The sequence below is a fragment of the Aythya fuligula genome, chromosome 5, assembly GCF_009819795.1.
Source record: "Aythya fuligula isolate bAytFul2 chromosome 5, bAytFul2.pri, whole genome shotgun sequence".
Lineage (NCBI taxonomy): Eukaryota > Metazoa > Chordata > Aves > Anseriformes > Anatidae > Aythya > Aythya fuligula.
Genome location: NC_045563.1, coordinates 60,865,313 through 60,884,050, shown reverse-complemented (window position 1 = coordinate 60,884,050; position 18,738 = coordinate 60,865,313). Strand labels below are relative to the sequence as shown.

Genomic DNA, 18,738 nt, shown 5'->3' with positions numbered 1-18,738 from the left:
AAGGCTCATTCAAGTAATTAATTTCTTTGATGGGGGTAGATATTAACATCATAACCTTCTTCCCATTCTCTGGGTTTGTTCCTTTTGCTTAATATGTTAAGACAAAGCATTTGGAAAACTGTGAAATAGTGATTTTCTGTAATTAAAGAGCCCGGCAAGACAGATCTCTCATCTAAAATATGCCCAAAGCAGAATCATGCTAGACATAAGCGAGTATCATCCCCATTTTAAAACACTGCATTGATCATTTCAAAGCTTAGAACTATGTGTCAGAATACAATAATACACTACATTATCTCATCTCTTCCATTCTCCTTACTGTCAAGCGGTGATTTAACGAAGTACATCTGATCATATACAAAGCATTATACAGGAAAATGCAACAAATGGGTATTTAAAATGCCATTATATCACCACTTTTAAACTGTTCCTATAAAACTGCTTGACATTTTTATTCTTCCTGACCTTGCAGTGCACACAAATGCCCACACCTGTTTAGAGTCCAAGTGAAAGCAGAAACACACAGGTATAAGAGACATAGTACATTCTCATGCTTTGTGGCCGAGTTATGTGCAAGCTGTTTCACTGCACAGGTACAAACTGGCTTCAATGAATTTCTGTGAAAGTTCAGAGCCCCTTTCAGACTATGAAGTTTGCCAGGCTAAGGCTTGAGAGCTTGTACCATAGAAACCTGTGCTACCGTGTTCAATTACTAAATAATTTTCTGCCTACTACTGATGATACCATCATGGGAAAAAAAATCTGAACACTGCCAGAACCTGTTTGTTTGTACTTCATAAACAGCATTCTCTTCTGTGAGGCAACCAAAAAGCTGGAAAACATTCTGGTCACTGACTTGAAAAACCTATCATTATTTTTTGAAAGATCTGACTACTGTAAAAGAAACCCATTAGTTCTATAAATAATGCATATAGTATATATAAATAACTATATAAATACAGAGAACACATAGAGGATTTAAGCAATGCATGACCATCAAAACTGTCATGTTCTGTATAGGTAAAAATTTGCAAAGACAGCACGTAAGTACTATTTTATTAGTGTTTTATACTAATAATTATTTTTTCATTAGCCATTGGTATTTATCCACATAAAGCACTCGTAGTTTATTTTTAATATTTTCAATGCAATCTTGTTAATAAAATAACAATAAAAAGGCTTCTTTTTTTATTAACGTATATATCAGTCCATTCAAGTTAAATTATGTAGGGAAACCCCCAAGAATTTGCATGTGGTCAAGTCTGTAATAGGACTCAGCTGGCCACAAAGTTGGAATGGTATTGGCCTTGGTTCAAGGAGATATGTGCTTAAATTTAACCAGGGAAAATTTGACTCATATAGTAAAGGTTTGGTTTGGTGTAGATCCATTTGGCTCACTCACTTATGAAATTACTTTTTCACATTAAAGTAGTCAGTAGTATATTCTCAATACCATAAATCACTGGTGTTAGGTATCACTATACTATGGCAACTTTGCTGAAAGAGTTGGGTTTTGCTTTTGGTGGCTTCTGTATTGACCATAACAAACTCTGCATATGTGGTAAATTTCACTGACTGCTCTCAAACCTGGCATTGGATTACAAGAGGTAAAATATTGGACTAATACACATCTACAGTTAAGTAAAGTGAACACTTTGCTAAATAAATGTTAGATCTAGCCATAATGGAATAGTTTTTATTTATTAGTACTCTCAGCCTAGCAAAAAAATGTCATGGAAATTTATCAGCCCAGGCAGAAATATCTATTCACCCACACTTTACCACAATGATTGATGATAATGAAAAAACGAATGATATTTTACTCTCATGTCAAAAAAAAAAAAAAAAAAGGAAAGGAAAAAGAAACCCTTACCTCAAGCAAGTAAAATCTTCCCAGGCTGATTTGAGGCTAAAGGACTATATGCCTGCAAGGTTTTAGCAGCTAGCGAAAAATGCATACTTCTCTACACAAAGTCACTACATGCCTTCTTTAGATCTATTTTAATAGTTCTGCATTTATAGCACTATCATTCAAATTGACAAAATATCTGAATGTGCTTGGTATTTTTTTTGTTGTTTTTTCCTTTTTTCTTCATTTTTTTTCTCCAGTTTGGAGTAAATCTTTTTCCAGTGTATTTGCACTCCTGAAAATCAGAACAACCACAGGAAAATGTAGCAACAAAAGCCAACCAGTTCCACCCAAAGGTGCTTGATGCACCAGACTTCAAGGGGTGCATGATGTTCATTTCACACTGCTGGCAAATGCCATGTTGTAGCTGCCTAGTTCCAAGCAAGTGAGAATAAGCAGGCACAAGCACCCAGCAATGGCACAAAACCAACAAGGAGCAGCCCAGTTGTCAGCAGCTGTGTGAAAGCGGCAAAAGTCAAATCAATCTGCAGTGCTACAGTGTTTTCCCTGGAGTCCTGAATTACATTTTATTTTTATGTGAGGCTTCTTCCAAAACTGTGGAAAAAATACAGCTAGATTTGTAAAAATAATTAGAAGATCTACAGGCTCTCTTGCCTTAACAACATAAGCTAGCACTGTATTTTAAGATGCTCAAATGTTCAACCTGAAACAATTTATGACGTGGATGCCATTTATGCACATTACTAGATTACAAACTGAAATTTTGAAAATATCACATTTTACTGATGAATATGTTGTGCTGCCTATGGTAGGAAGTGGGATGTATGATATTTTTGGAAGCAAGAAGTGAATACTTTCTCTTCCATTCTCTGTACTGATAATGCAGTACTAAAACTGAACATTTTATTTGAATATTGAAGAGCTTTTGTGTGCTTCAACTTCCAGATGTAAAACAAGTAGAGCAATTAGTGTCACTATACTTCTTAGGTGCCAACTTTTTTCTTTAATAAGCAATACCTTAACTTGAGTTACCGGACTGGTCCCTCTCTTCTCATTTTTCATCCCCGTGGGTGAGAGTGCCCCTGTTGTATTTGGTGGCTGTGGAGTAGATGGCATTTTGGCTCCAGGAGAAACTTGCATGCTTGCCAGCTGAGCTGCATACAGTTGCTGGAAGACAAGAAGATATACAATATATTCCTGCAAAATTCCTAGAAGAGAAGCTGTAAGCGTACATAATTTTTATTGCTCTGCTGTTGCTTCTCTTGAGCGATTGAGAGATTTAGTGGTTTTTTGTTTGTTTGTTTGTTTTTTGTGTTTTTTGTTTTGTTTTGTTTTTAGCACATTCCTGCTTGTGGCTTTTCCTTTCTCGTTATTAAAAAGAAAAACAAACAAACAAACAATCCTAGCAAACTTCCACACACTGATACCTTTCTTCTTAAGTTTGTTTTTTATCAATTTCTTTTTCACTTTTGCAGTAAATACTGTCAGTCTTAGTCACAATAAAGAGCAAAGTGTAATACCATGCCCAAATATGCCAAGAATTGGCACCATTGTGAGACTGGTTATGATGAAGAGATATCAACCCCTGCCAGAAACAATCCATGTTTCAAGGCCTTCCACAAAATGTCAATTTTAGAACCTCTGCTGGAAGCTGACGTGGGAATCCTTTGCTACCAAAAGGCAATGCTGCATCTTCTTTAGATAGCAAGAAAAGTTAAAATAGGCAACAGGGTATGTCTCCACCTCAGTGCACAGTGATTGTTATCTCTACCTTCTCTAAATGTTAATGAGTGTAGGCCTTAAAAATTCCTGTAAATAGTGATGAAAATACAAAAACAACCTCACAGAATATGCATCCAACTTTTCAAAAGTTTAACTGAAACATAATAAAAAATGTGTACATTAAAGTAAACTATTCCTACCAATCTAAAGCATTTACTGAACAAAACCAAATAGGTTTAATTTCCTCCCAGTGACCAAATTTAAACTCTCACCTTGAATTAGCATCAGCAATAATTCTTCTAACATAAACAGGGAAGATCCTAATCCCTCTTCTACACATAAATCTATATAAACTTTGCCTTATTAGTGAGAAAAAAGCCAGGTGGTTTGTATGTAATTTCCAACATTACTATCATTCAGATGGACAAATAAAAAAAATTACAGTAATCAAAAGCAGACCTTTCAGCACATGTAATTAAATGAAAGCTTAATAAAGAATAATTTGCAAGAGCCAGATGTGCTTATGTCATAATTGTTGCTTTCTTTGGAACAATTTCTCTAATATAACAAGCCTCCACAGAAATGAAAGTTGCACAATACTGCAAGCTCAGTGACTCAGTGGCTAGACAAACGCATGAAGGAGGGGCACAGCCAGAACTCTGGGTGACAAATGGAAGCTGTTGTTTGTTTGTTTGTTCCCTAACATCCCTTTTCAATACCATGCAAAGGCTACAAAAGGATCACAGATAAATATTTTGAAACCAGTAGTGTTTAAATATTTTGGCTAAGGTGCTAGCTTTTTTCTGTGCCAGAAAACTAATTTCCCAGCTTGCTGTGATGTTCTAAAAAATGGAAATGCATTGTATACAGTAGTTGCTTCCCCCCCACACACACACTACTGGGATCTTACCCCTTTGGTAGTGGCCTATAAATTAAAGGCATATTCTGCAGGTCATGCTATGCCTGCTTACTAGGATGCACTGCTTGTATGAAGTCACCCAGCTGCTCTCTCCCTCCCCCTTCTCAACAGGACTGGGTAGAAAATAAGATGAAAAAGTTCATGGGCCTAGGTAAAGACCAGGAGATCACTTACCCCTTTTTTACCCTCATGGGCAAAACCGACTCAACTTAGGGAAAATAATTTTATTAATTATCAGTACAGTAGGGATGGTAAGACACAGACTAAAGTTAAAGCTCCTTTCCCACATACCCCTACTTTTCCCCAACTCATCTTCGCTCCCTCACAGTCCTGAGTCCTCTACCTCCTGCCACTTTCCTGGCCGGGGTGCTTGCAGGGGTGTTTCTCACACTTTTTTTCCCCTCATCCCTCACTGCCATGCAGCATTTATCCCTTTCTTAAACACACTGTCCCTAAGGAGCCACCAACTCGCTGATGGACTTGGCTGTGGCCTGGGTAGGGGTGGCTGGAACCGGATGGGGGCAGCCCCGGCCTCACCTCACAGCGGCCACCCCACGGCCCCCGCTGCCAGCTCCTGGCCACAGGCCCGGCACACGCAGCAGATGGAGCTGGCAGCTCCATCAGCAGTGACAAGCGAGCAAAGGTGTGCTTGTCACACCCGAATGCTGGCAGCCCATAGTACAGCTTATGTCGACCAGGCATCTCAAGCCTAGGGAAAAATGGGATGCCAGGCACTCCAGGCAGGGGAGGCCTCACCAATGGCTTGGGACTTGAATCACAGCAGGACTGGCAACCAAACTGTTCTCAGTATTTAAGGGTCACAGAGACAGTAACAACAAAAGCAAGCTTTAAAGTGACTGCCTAGGCAATTTTTTGGTTTTGGAAATGCAAACATTAAAAACGGAATTAAATTTGTTATTAATCACTCCCTTCCCAATATCTTGAGGGATTTATTGGCTGCCCCGCAAGTAGTGGCGATTAAATGTTCTTGAATGGAGGCAGAAAATAAAAATTATATGTTACATATATGTGTTATATATTTTCCATATATAACATATATATATATATACATTATATACGTTATATAATATATATGTTTATATATATTATTATTTATATATATAAGCATATATAAAATTCATCACTAGGTTACTCCAAGGTCACAGGACCAGCTTTAGCTTGGCATTTCTATATATTTCTTTTACACAATAAAAGTAAATGTAAAAATAAGTAACAGTAATTAGCATTCTGGTTTGCATAGATTTTAAAACAAAGCTGTTCCATAAACGATTGCAAACCTTGCAAGAATTCACACTAGTGCTAGCAAAACTGCCATGTGGACTGGAAGGTTGTATAACTTCTTTTAAATACTAGTTTGGATGGGAAGCAAGCCAATCTGGAAAACACACCACTGATGCAGGGACAAAATGGGTATTTTTGCAAATAGCACCACTGTAGCACAAAATTTAGGACCTCACATTGAGATGGTCAGGTTGTGAAGCTTTTATTTGCAAGATTAAGGAGAAAAATAATAATAATCAAAAAAAAAAAAAAAAAAACAGTGAATGAATACTGATTGTTGGCTTTCAGTGCTGAAAAGGAAAATCTTCAATTGAAATTTTTCAATTGAAATTCTACCCCACCAGCTATTGAGTAGTGACTGAAAAAATTAACCTACCTCAAACACCAAACCATATCTTCTTTTCACTGTATTTCTAGCACATGAAGAGAACAGCTTTACATAACCTTGATGCCAATCACTGACTCAGAAGGCTCTTGATTACAAATTAGATACTCAAAACCATCAAGTATTTATGATTGTTTTAAGAATCTTTAAAAAATACATGGCCTGATTTATTTCTTTTTCAAAAAGGTCACTAAGTTAGATTCTTACAATCCAGTTTCCAGCATCCAACTCTTAGTAGTACTGATTTTGAGTTACTGAATGCTCCTGCATAGTTAACAATTTTGAAAATCAGCTAAGGATGTAGTTTTACAGCTTTCAGAACCAGGTTTCTCGTAATGTCATGATGTGACATTGAAGAGTAGGATTTTGAAATGCCATAAGTCTCATTTAATGCAATGGCAAATGAAGCCTCACACTTAGGCACCTGTGAACTTACAAGCTTATCAACTTAAGCACTTGTTTCCAAAACTCTATTCTAACCCTAATCAACTGAAAATCCGAGGCGAATTTATGAAAGTTGGAGGTCACTATGGGTCAGAATGATGTCCATCTACCAAAAGAAAAACAGCTGAGTGAGAAAGTGCTGTACTCAGCATGCCCACAGCACAGCACAAGTACATACTGATTTTTTTTACCTGGAAACAGCAGAATTCATACCAAGCCCTCACTACTGCTTAGAGCTACAATCCAAGAAGAATCAAATAAGTAATGAAAATAATAACTGGGGGCAGAATTATGTTGGGGGGTAAGAGGGGAAGCATTCCCGGCTTTAGAAATTGCCTATGGCATTTGATGAATTATTTCCACCTCACTGTATTTATAAAAAAATATCATCCACAATCTAAAATTTGACAAACAAAACTGTGAACTAATAATAGAGCATCTTGGCTTATCCAAATTTTTAAACCTTTCTTAATGTCATCTAAGTTTGACAACACCTTTGTGGGACATTTTCATACTATACATGGATAACTGCCTTCACTGTCAATGTTCATCCATATCTTCCCAGAAGACAAAGGCCTCTCCCAAAGACACATCCCTCTCCCAGGTTTCCAGAACATTTTTTCAATAGTTCGTCAACTATTTTTTTCAACTAGCTTTGGAGAATCAAAATTCTTTCATCAGCTCAGGTCCCTTTTTGCCTGCACGTAGTCCTGTGATGTTCCTACACATATGCTCTGCTGAATGACACTGAGCCCAGTAAATAGGCTTTCTATGCACCAGAATTTTTTTATTATTATTATTTTTACAACAGAAATACCAGTACTTACCTCGTGGGCTGCAGCATCTATGTCTAAACGAATGAATAAAGGTGAAGAATTTTTGAGAATCAAATGTTACAGAAGTAACACATGGTGAGGAAAATAGAATGGGCCTTAAATCAACACACTTAAGGGAGATTTGCACTGACAACAACTTGTTAACTTTGTGACAAGCTGTTTTACCACCTAACACAGAATTATGATAATCATAACCTTCTTACCAGTGGCTTGTCAATGGCAGACCTTGTGGAAAAATAAGATATTTCAATAAAGAGAAGTGATCAACTGCTGCTATTGAGAGAGGCACTTTCTTCAGGTAGATAAGCTCAGGGAAGAAATGGAGACAGCAGTTGCACTTGGGTATACAAGAACGAAAAGGAAATAAATAGACATTTCAACTGACTGCTTCGGTGAGGGAAAATTCAGTCACAGCAGTGGGGTTATAATTCAGACATTATTATTTGCAGTAGAATTCTGAAGAAACAATAGCAAAGAAATAGGAGAAGTATGGAGTTAAGAAAGAGAGTGAACGTAATGGTCAGTGTAACAGAGAATCAGAGCAGGTGATGAAGGCTGACCTAGCACAATGAATTGCAGTGGATGTACTTGGAAAATGACCTAGAGAGAAATGCAGTGGAAACTAGCTTGATGTAAGGGAAAAAAAAATATCTGTTCTAGAAACATTTATGTTTTTATTTTCTTTTATTAAAAGATTTATGACCAAAGTAAAAAGACACAGTCCTTTTTATGTACTTGTACAGTATTTCTCCCGAGGTGTAGATCTTTTTTTTTTTTTTTTTTTTTTCTCTCAGAAACAAATGCTAAATACTGTGGACACAGATTAATGCTAAAGTCTCTCATTACCAAAAATGCAAGTCCTGTTACATCTTCAGCAAATATACTTGCTACACTAAATGATGCTGAACAATAGAACTACTGAGAATCAAGTGAGAATCCTTATTTGTCAGCATTTTAAATGAATTGTGCAAAGCTGAAATATCTTATTTATAGAGATGAAAGTTCAGCTATTTAGACAATGAGTAATTTGGTTTCTAAAGATAAAAAACTTTAAGGAGTGACTGCAAGTGCTGTTGAAATCCTGCACTACAAGAGGTAATGCAGTTATTTTTTCCATAATATATTTAGTACATAGTGTTGCAAAGCTATAATTCTAGAATTTTTCTTCCAAGTATATTACATACAGTAATAACACTCAGAACTGTCTAATCACAAAGAGTTTTACAAGCTCACCAAAACTAAAAACATCTTTACTATTTCCAACAAACAATTCTGAAGAGAAGCTACCTAAATATTCCCACCTGCAGTTGGACTGCTTTTTGATAGCCTTTTTTTTGTTGTTGTTTTTAACAATTGTTGTAGAGCTGCTTAAAATAAGCTTGATGTTTCATTTATCCTGTTTGACTAAGTCCACATTTGAAAAAATTATCTTCTGTTTGAAAGGTGAATGGATTAGTGCTCAACCCCATGCTTTGGATATCATAGCTAATCAAATGTTTACTGCTGATCTGACCCAATGTCACTGGCGCAGCCTTCGGCAGTCCAGGTCAGGAATATTTTTTTTAAAAAACAATGCAAAAATATAAGTATCCCACTAAAATAAACTCAGACACAGCTCAATGTGTGCAAGAACCATTTCTAAAGTAATAATATTTGTTTTTATTCCTTCTTACTGTTGTATATAGGGCTTTATATATATATATATATATATATATATATATATATATATGTTTTTTACACCAATTACATTTAGGGACTAACATGACAGTTGAGGCTTCTACTTTAGCACCAAGGTAAGAAAAGGGATTATTGGATTATGTATATATTAAAAAATAAAAAATAAATAGTACGAGGCTGTCTTTCTTTGTTTGAAGACGCCTTTCGATGCAGATCCTTAGAGTGAGAGGTGAGTTAACAGAAAATGGCATCCAGAAACATGAGACAGCCTAAGTAACTCATCAGCAACTTAACCATGTGACAAACCCAGGGGCAACTTGGAGGCAGCTACTGCCTGTAGAGTCTGCCAAGAAGCCAGATGCCGTCACCAGAAAAACACCTTCCGTAGCTCAGCATCTGTGTCCTGGGAGTGCTCTCCACACAAAAGGAGGAGGAAGAGGAAAAAGAGAAGGAAAGCTACGTATACTAAAGAAAATGTACGTATCCATAAAAGCAATCATTATTTGAATTAAAAAAAATCTGGGACCTGGAAAAATCAAAACTTTTGTTGATGCTAATAAGATTCCTTCAAATTAATAGATAAAACATTTGATGTTAAAAGTGAATGTTTTATTTTATTTTGCAATGTATTTGTGTAGATGCTACCTGCTACAACAGAGTATTTTATAAATATCTTCTGATGAAATTTGGATGTCTCATTAGCATTTTCTCCATTTGTACTAAGAAAAACGATTAAAAAAAATCAAATTAAGGTCAGTTTTAAACATGAGCAAGTACTGTGGGACAGACCCTCCTCTCATCTTCACACGGATAGCAAGTGTCATTTAAGTACCAACAAGTATGCAATATTAGCTTAATTCACAGGTTTATGCAAAATGACTTGAGAACTATTTGGTCTTATTTGGGTATACCTGAAACAGTGCTGATCAAGAACAGCTACAGGAAGTTGGAGTAACAATTAGGAAAAAAAGTTTTTGATTAAGAAACAGTATAAATAGTAAGCAACAAATTTTTAGAAATTCTTTTTCTCTGTAGAATTCCAGTGGCAAGACACATGTACATGACTTCCTTCCATCATTCTTTTTTTTCCCCTTTTTTTTCCTTTTACATGCCTAACCTATCCATAGTGGACTTAACATTCAGATTTTAAATCTCCCTACAGCAGTGTCAGCTCACTGTTAGGGAGTGTGACTAGCCTATACTTCTTATAACACTGCACCAAATAACTTTGTAAAAGGCCTTAAGGTGTAACACAGGCAGGCAGCCAATGAATTATCATAACGAATGTCACAATAAAGAATATTGCAGTGATTATTTATGTACTTGCTGGATAATGTGCAGCCAGATTTATTACAGACCAATATGTGCAAACTAACTGAGATTTTAAAATTACAAATACATTCTGTATTCACAGGAACAGTTAGATGACTGCAGTTTTTCACATATGTTCAGGTGTGCATGTACTGAAAAAAAAATTCTAAGCTAAAAGAATATTTTTTCCAGTTATTCCTATTCATTCACTTCAGGTTTTTTGAACTATTAACACGAGTAATTTCAGTGTCTGTCACTACTGTTCTACATATTATCAAGGAAAACTCTTATTTGGCCCTAAATTCCACTCAGTGCTTGTCTCCTTAGAAAATACAAATTCCTGTTTTGCTCCTTTCTAAAGCTGCAGAGTAACAGATACCTGGACTTTACCACTGAATGCCTGCCAGTTCCAACTCTTTTTACTGACTAGAAATTTGTTGTACTGGCTCAGAAAAAGAAAAATCACTCTCATAGCTTCTGCTGCCCTGCTGCGGATAATGGCCAACCTATACCAAAGATAAAAGAATCTCTACACATTTTAGATACTGCAGCTCACATTGTTGTAGCACTGTGGAGTCAAGATCCCCTTATGCAAAATAACAGCTTTATTTTGTTAAAAGGGCCTAACTTTAAGTGGACCATGGAATATTTATGGCTCTCAGTAGTCCTTTGAAAGAGTTATCTTATGTTTTTATGCCGATCATGGGTCAGAGGTTCAAATCAGCACTTCTTTCTGTCACTCCTTATATGTTTTACTATAATTTACAGCTCAGCAAGAGGACTCATAAAACAAAAGTGTCTATTTTACTTCAGCAACTAATTCTAGCTAATCAAAGCTTTCCAGCAAAACAACCCAGCATGAAACTCTGAGTGGAAAATATGCAGAGAACAAAGCGTTTTGTCAAATAACACATCTCATGATGTAAACACATATGTCTCTTATAGGAAATTTTATCGCTTCCACATTATCGGCACACAAAAGGAGCATTCTTTTTGCAGACCTGGTGCAACTGTGGAGCCATCGTCATTGGAAACAAGAGCCTGATTAGGTTCCCACACAGATATGAATAGATTTTCTTTTTTTAGTGTAATGCTGCCTTTCTTATTTCTTAAACAGACTAGTAATTGTGGCTGTAAAAACAGTGAATTGTGTTTGGATGACATTTGTTGCTTCGCATTTTTTTTTAGCTACCCAGTGACACCAATTATCCCATATGGTTGTCCTCTTCTGGAAAGTCTGAGTTAATCCACAGCTGTGAAGATGAAGACGGACCCAGCAGGCTCTAAGACTGGTGGCTCTCTTGTCTGCTAATAAAGTCCACAGTCTGCTGGACAGATGTTAAGAGGATCTGTTAAATAAGTCAGTGACAACGATCCAGACTTCTGCTGGGGAAAACAATTAGCAAGACCGTATCTATTCTTCATAGATTTTCATTTCTTGCCTCATCTTTTGGAGAGGCAAGTTGTCCTTACTTGATAGAGAACAGTCCCACAGCACATACAATGGTCCTGCTCAAAACATGAATGAACTTAATGATAGTTCATTAACGCCATTGGCGTGTGTTCTGGAAAAGTGATAGATTTTTTATCCTTGACTTAGTCTTCCACATTGTGGCTCCTGCACAATTATTGTATGTTTGGTTTTATTTGTCATAAAATAAATAAAATACTTGTATTGGGAGAGCCTGAGTAAGTACTGCCAGCTACAAAATACCCACTTCAGTTTTCAGTGTAATGGCAAATATATACTGAAGACAAAATTACCATTTGACTAATCTCTCTCTAAATATTATTATATTATTTTTTTTCCTTTTTTTTTTTTCTTTCTTTCTTTTTTTTTTTTTTTTTTTTTTTAAATAGAGGATAGACAGAAAACACATTCTGGTCCCAAAGCTAATTCTGCTGTTCTGTGAAAAGAGAAGAAACAAGCAAGTGGAACAAGAAAATACCTGCAGCAAGACCCATGTTTAGAGACTTACTCATTTTTCCCCATCCCCACCTGTTTATGGCCTGACAGCATAGACATACAACATCAAAGTCCCTCTCAGTTACAGTCATGTAAATCTGAAGAGCACTGCACAGGTAAAATACATGTACGTGCATCAGTGCAATAGAGATCTAACCTGCCTTCAGGAACACGTGCATTAAGGTGCTCTTAAAACCATTTCTGTTTCTTCTGGAAACTGTGTTTCTCATTCTATTGACCTCATCCTACTTTGACATAATGAAGTAGAAATGGCCATCAAAACAGCTCACTCTGCTTTGCTGCCTAAATGCAGAAACTCTCATTTATGCATTGTTCCTGAGATCATGCTCCTTAGAAATCAAATGCCTTTGATTTCATTGAATTATGACAATTAAATACAATCTCTCGGCAAATGCCTGCTCACAACCTGTTTACTGTAAAGCTTTGGGCAAAGCCAAGAAAGAATGCTTAGAACTCAAATAAATTATCAATCACTGCAAGTAGCTAAGACAATGTATATAATTTGGCACCTGGCAGTTGCCTCTGTAATACTGCATTTGTTTCCCCTTGGAAAGTAAAACAGTTAGTTTATTAGTTTCATAGTGCTTTGACAAGTTTTCAAGATATAATGTCAGCCCATCACCCTACAGGGTGATGTGAGACTAGGCTGCTGAGAATTTGTAATGAGACAGCATCAAAATTTCAAAAAAAATCATGAATTCACAAATATATCCTAAAATTTTATACAATTAAAGTTCAGACAGTACATTAGGTATCTCACATCACCATAGCATATAGGTAACATTGTCTCTGTTGAAATAAAATAACTACTCAGCTCACAAGTGTCTTAGTCTGTGGTATTTAAATTAGACTTCTTATTTCTTCCACCTTGACCAAGTCAAAAATCTAACCCTGTAAAGCATAGGTATGGGCTCTAATGCCCTCAGAGAGAAAACTACATTCCTGCCATGTCAGAAAAGAACAAAGGGAGGCCAAAATCTGACCATGGGGAACAAAGTAACAGCTACTAAAAATATGTATATATTTGAAAGCCTCCTGTAATGAATATGGAGCTCTTGCATTCTGAAGAGTAATTCCCTTGTGAAGCCACTGACTGGAGGGAGAGGCAAAAAATCCTCACTGACTTGGCTGTTGTGTCTCACCTCATTTCACTTTTTTTTTTTTCCTTTCCAAACAGACTGAGTGTTGGTCTGCTGAGAATATGATGCTAAGCCACTTTTCCTGTAGAGTTTTTAAACTGGGCCTCTGAGAAAGAGTTTGTTACAATTCAATGACTGAAGTAATACCTTTGTCCATCTGAGCATTAAATGGCCCATTGAAATACAGCTTAGTTAGAAAGAATTTCAGTAAATGGTGCTTTCTAATTTTTTTTTATTATTATTATTCCTCTCCCAACAGATTACAGCCTGGATCTGAAAATGCAGTTCAATCACTTTTGGTTGCCTCTCAGGTCAGGCCTTTAGCCAGTGTTAATTAAATATAACCCCTTTAGATTACTGGAGGTTAAATGAGAACAACAAACCAGTCTTCTTCAGAATATTACCTGATGCTCTCCAAAATACTCTAATCTGTTTGGGAAGGTCCTCATTTAAACATAAAATAGTCTTAACAATGAAAATTTATAAAGATGGGGGCAGGGGAAGAAACCCATGCTAAATGCTATTTTGTCTGACAGCTAGTAATCACAAAACATTAAACACCTATTTCCATGCAATATACTATGTCTATTGTGTTTAAATAACAGACATCATAAAGGAAAGTGCTGCAGCAGACAATTTAGGCTGTAGCAGCACATACAGCACAATTTTCAACTTGATAAAGTGAAACTATAAAGAATCAATGCATAAGTCAGACAGCTTCCATACCTAATATACTTCCCTGCAGCTATTAGAAGTTCCCAGTTTTGTCTCTAGTAGGCATGAGCATTAGTATACCTTCAATTTCATGTCTTCAGTCACATTTTGTTGTCTGTTCCATACAATTTGACCAGACCATGAAATTGGAAAGCAGCTGAAATTGTCTTTTTTCATCCTAATGATTTTAAATGAGAAAGGGAGGTTTTTCTGTAAGCTATTTGTTTACGGCTTTGTAAAAAGTTTCCTAAAGTGTTTGTAACAATTTTACCATTAAGCTGTTTGAAAGAAAGGTTTTTAATACGTGGTAATTAGTCTTGTCTTTCTGAACATGACTTTACTGTAAATACTCCTCCTTGACTATCTCTTTGTCCCAAGATTCCTTAGAAGAACGCAACCAAGCGATAATTCAGCATTATTGCTGCTTCAGTGCACTAATCGCTTAAAGAGCAGCAAGGACCCTATGTTCACTGCCACAAGGCTCCTACAGCCTCCTGGCCTAAGGCAGGCTTCCCAACCCAGAAGCATCCAGATGTCAAGAGGAATATCCAGGTCCTGATGCAGCATGCCGCTCCATCCCAGTATGGCCTAAACATCTGTTTCATCTGCTGGCGTACAACCTGCTGAATACACTGACACTGACACACAAAATAGGGAATTGATTTAGGGTAGGAGTCAAATACTGCAGTTGCACTGCTCAGTGTACATATCATTTTAAAAAAAAAAACTCCATGCAGACACAAAAATTAACATAAAATGTCTGGAATCCCAAAATTGGAGTTTGATCATTTCCGATCTCAAACAGATCTCTCTGAGAAAGAAAAATCTAGGCAAATAGCAGGAAAGAGAATAAGATGGTTTAAAACAAAACAAAAGAAAAACTCCCTACACAACACGTACATCTCACTTTTTCTCCTAATGGAGGAAAAGGCCATAACACCTTAGTTTGCTCATCTTACTAATTCTCCCCTTATTTAATGATTTATGGTGTAAGAAAGGGACAAAAGAAGAAAAAGCACAGAAGTATGTACTACACAAATTGCTTGCCACAGCTATAACAATTGTCTTTCGTACAAAATACTTAAAAATGAGGTGAACTTAGCCTATTACGTATTTATAATTTCCTAAAGATAGTAATTTAGGAGTTCTAAAACAATAAGCATCTTTTATCTAAAAAACAGGAATATATAACCACTGAAATTTTACCTCGAGGCATGACAAAAACAGCAAGCATTTTAGTTGATCTAGATTAAGTTCTGATAATAAAGGAATGCTAACTGCTCTCATCTCTCCCACTTAGCATATCTATTTTCTTGCATTCTTGCTAGCAACAATAATGGACTAGCTGTGTACTACCATGCAAATTCTTTGAGTCTTTTATGAAAGCAAGATCAAAGCCAAAACAGAGAGTACATTTTTTAGCTTTTTTTTTTTTTTTTTTTTTTTTTTCTCTCTCAAGAGAATGACCTAATGAGAGGTAGTTTAACCAGGAATCTTCCTCTGCAATTGCAAAACAGGAGTACTCTCATGGTGCAACCTCCTGGCTTGGCCTTTTCCCTGGCCAGCCAGCTCTGCGTGGGGTGAGCACCAGCATCCAGAAACTAGGAGCTATCCCTGAGTGCTTCTACTGAAACATGCCCTCTGTGAACTTGAAAAAAGCACCATTTTCTTCGTGCTACTCATGAAAGGGATACACTACTACTGCACTACTACATTGGCTGAACAAAGTATAGTTGAATAAAATTGCAAAATATTCCTGTTAAAGATAAGGTGTGAACAGTAATAAAAGTCTGCTGTTGTGATACATTGTAAGTAGCAATAAAAAACAGAATGCAACAATATGCAGAAACTTCATCAAAATTTACTTCCATTTCCTCAACAAGAGATAGCACAAACATTAATAAATTCTTCCTCTTAAGCACAAAAATGGGAATTATTTTATTTAAAGCTGTCAGATTACTGATATGCTATTTGATCACAGGTCTCCTGCAGTTTAACACACACAGGAAAGAACGTAACTGATTTATCTCTGTGATTCTGCCAGATTACATGTTGCATAAAACACCTTAGAAATTAGCAAAAACATCTTTAACTTTTCTTTATGATTTTACAAAATAACCAGACATACTCTGCTTAAGACCATTGGGTATTTGATATATAATGTAATAATTAAATAAAATACAAGTTAATTTAAACCCAAATACCTTTGATATAAAGCCAATCACAGCAAAAGACAAATTGCTTTGCAATTTCCCAAGCAATTGCATTTGCTTGGGAAAAGGAATGAAACATGAAGTGAAATTAAAATTAAAAAAAAAATAAAAATAGAAGAGTAACAATTCATTTTAAGTTTCCACTGGGGAATATTATTCAACAAAGAATCTGAAATTTGAAGGTAAATTCTTATGTGAGTTTCCCATATTTGCTTCTACTAGAATTTGTTTTCAGCATTTTTATAGCATAAATTCTACCTCCTCGAAATTGTGGATAGCACCAAAGTTCACAGAGTAACAAGCTCATCTAAGAAAGTAAGCGAGGACCAGGAAGCATTGCAAATGTGGAAGGCAGCTGCAAACAAGGGCTCTAGTATGTAAAACTCTTTCTCTTTTATCCAATGAAAGCAGATAAGCAGCACCTACTTAAAATAAAAATACAACTAGATCTATCTAGAAAACATAACCAGGTCATTGCATCAGATCACCATTTTTTTCATTCACTTTACAATATCATAATTCCACTTTCTCTGGTGATCTTGTGAACCCAATTATTCATACACAGAATTTAAAATGTTTTCTGATATTATTTTAGAAACTTCTAGGAATCTGTTTTTTTGTTGTTTTTTTTTTGTTTGTTTGTTTGATTGTGGTTTTTTTGTTTGTTTGTTTGTGTTTGTTTTTTTTTTTTTCTCTTCTTTTTCTGCTAATACAAACTATCTCTAAAAATAAATGTGAGAGATCTCTATGTTAACCATTCGGACAGTTGCACTTGCTGTATGCATGGAAATGTGTTCTGGACTAAAGCTTGTGTAAAAAGGATGAGCTGCTTAAAGAGAACCCTTGTTATAGGGGAAATAAAATCCTATGATTGAAAAGCAATTAATTGCAGTAAGTTTACAGAATGGATGATAGCTATCAAAGCTCATCAAAAGTTGTATTTCAGAATCTCATGTGTTTCTAAATTGAAAAAAAAAATAATGGCAGCACATAGATGGGCTTTGTGAGAGAAGTCAGGAGTTTCATTCTGGCTCATGTCAGCAGGATTATAAGCAATTATGAGTAACTGCTTGTTGAACTGTGTGAAATGAGTTGGTGAATGAGTTTCCTAGTAAGCACATGTCCGTGTCACTGGTATGATTGCCAGTGATGTAGACAGTCCTAGCTGAAGGGGTCTAAAAACATAATTATTCTCCTAATCCTAGAGGGATTTTTACAGGATTAAATCAATTCAGGACAGAAGACGGCTGTGCAGTTGCTGCTTCTAGTATGGACCTTCTAGGTCTGTCAACCTGGCTAGACAGAAAAATCAGAGGCCTAAATAAAAGAAAAAGAAACCAGAACAGAAAAATTAAGTGCCAATAAATCTTCTCTAGAAATATTTTGTAAGGTCTGGCATAGGTTGATGGGTTCATTCACTGTCTGACCACACAGACAAACAAGTTGCCAAGTACTGCTGTTGCGATATTTCCCTGTATGGAACTATACAGACATAGAACAAGAAAACTGAACAGTCACCCGCCACTAATCACGCTGAGAGGCGAAAGCACTACACTTAGATTTCTATGGGCTCCCATGACAGAATAATGAGACGCCATCCCACTAATAAATGGGTGCACGGCAAGAAAAAGGAAGAGCCCCTCTTTACCTCCCACTACCTCTCGTAATTCCCATGCCTGGGTCCCCATCTTGTGAGAAGATGCTGAGGCAGCTCTACAATTAAGAGCTGAATTTTCAGAAATGCTGCTTGGGGTTGGAAGCTGTAATGTTTTTATACTTTTATAAGAGACGCAGACAGTTCATGTGGTAGCTTGCAGCCATTCTATTATTTTCACTAGCCAAAAAATGGACAGAAGACAAGGATATAATAAATATATACTGGCTCTACTGATCAGTAGAAGCTTTATCAGTCAGCTGGGGCACATCTGGAAAAAAAGTCACTCAGGTGCATCTATAGCATCCCATTCAATTAACATACCATTAAAAATGGCTTGTCCCTGTTCAGCCTGCTGTGTTACCCGATAAGTCAACATATTTAAAATGTATATTTAAATGCAGAAAACAGCGAAATGTTTTCTTTGTGCAGCAGAAAACAAGCCCCGTTTACAGGTATTTTAAACCATTACAAATAATTGTGCTTTACAGGCTGCTTAGCAGATCTCTCACACTGATCTTTTACTGTATATTTAGAACTTTCATGCACCTTCAAGGAAAATTAA

At 36.3% G+C, this 18,738-nt stretch overlaps 1 protein-coding gene across 7 annotated transcripts in view; it reads right to left on the bottom strand.

The window, feature by feature from the left end:
- SOX6 (SRY-box transcription factor 6) overlaps positions 1-18,738 on the bottom strand; it is a 386,149-nt gene that overhangs the window by 70,917 nt on the left and 296,494 nt on the right. For all 7 annotated transcript variants that reach the window (XM_032188152.1, XM_032188151.1, XM_032188153.1 and 4 more), the window contains one exon: positions 2,888-3,037. In XM_032188152.1, the coding sequence (XP_032044043.1) occupies positions 2,888-3,037 (150 nt within the window). The remainder of the gene's footprint in view (positions 1-2,887; positions 3,038-18,738) is intronic.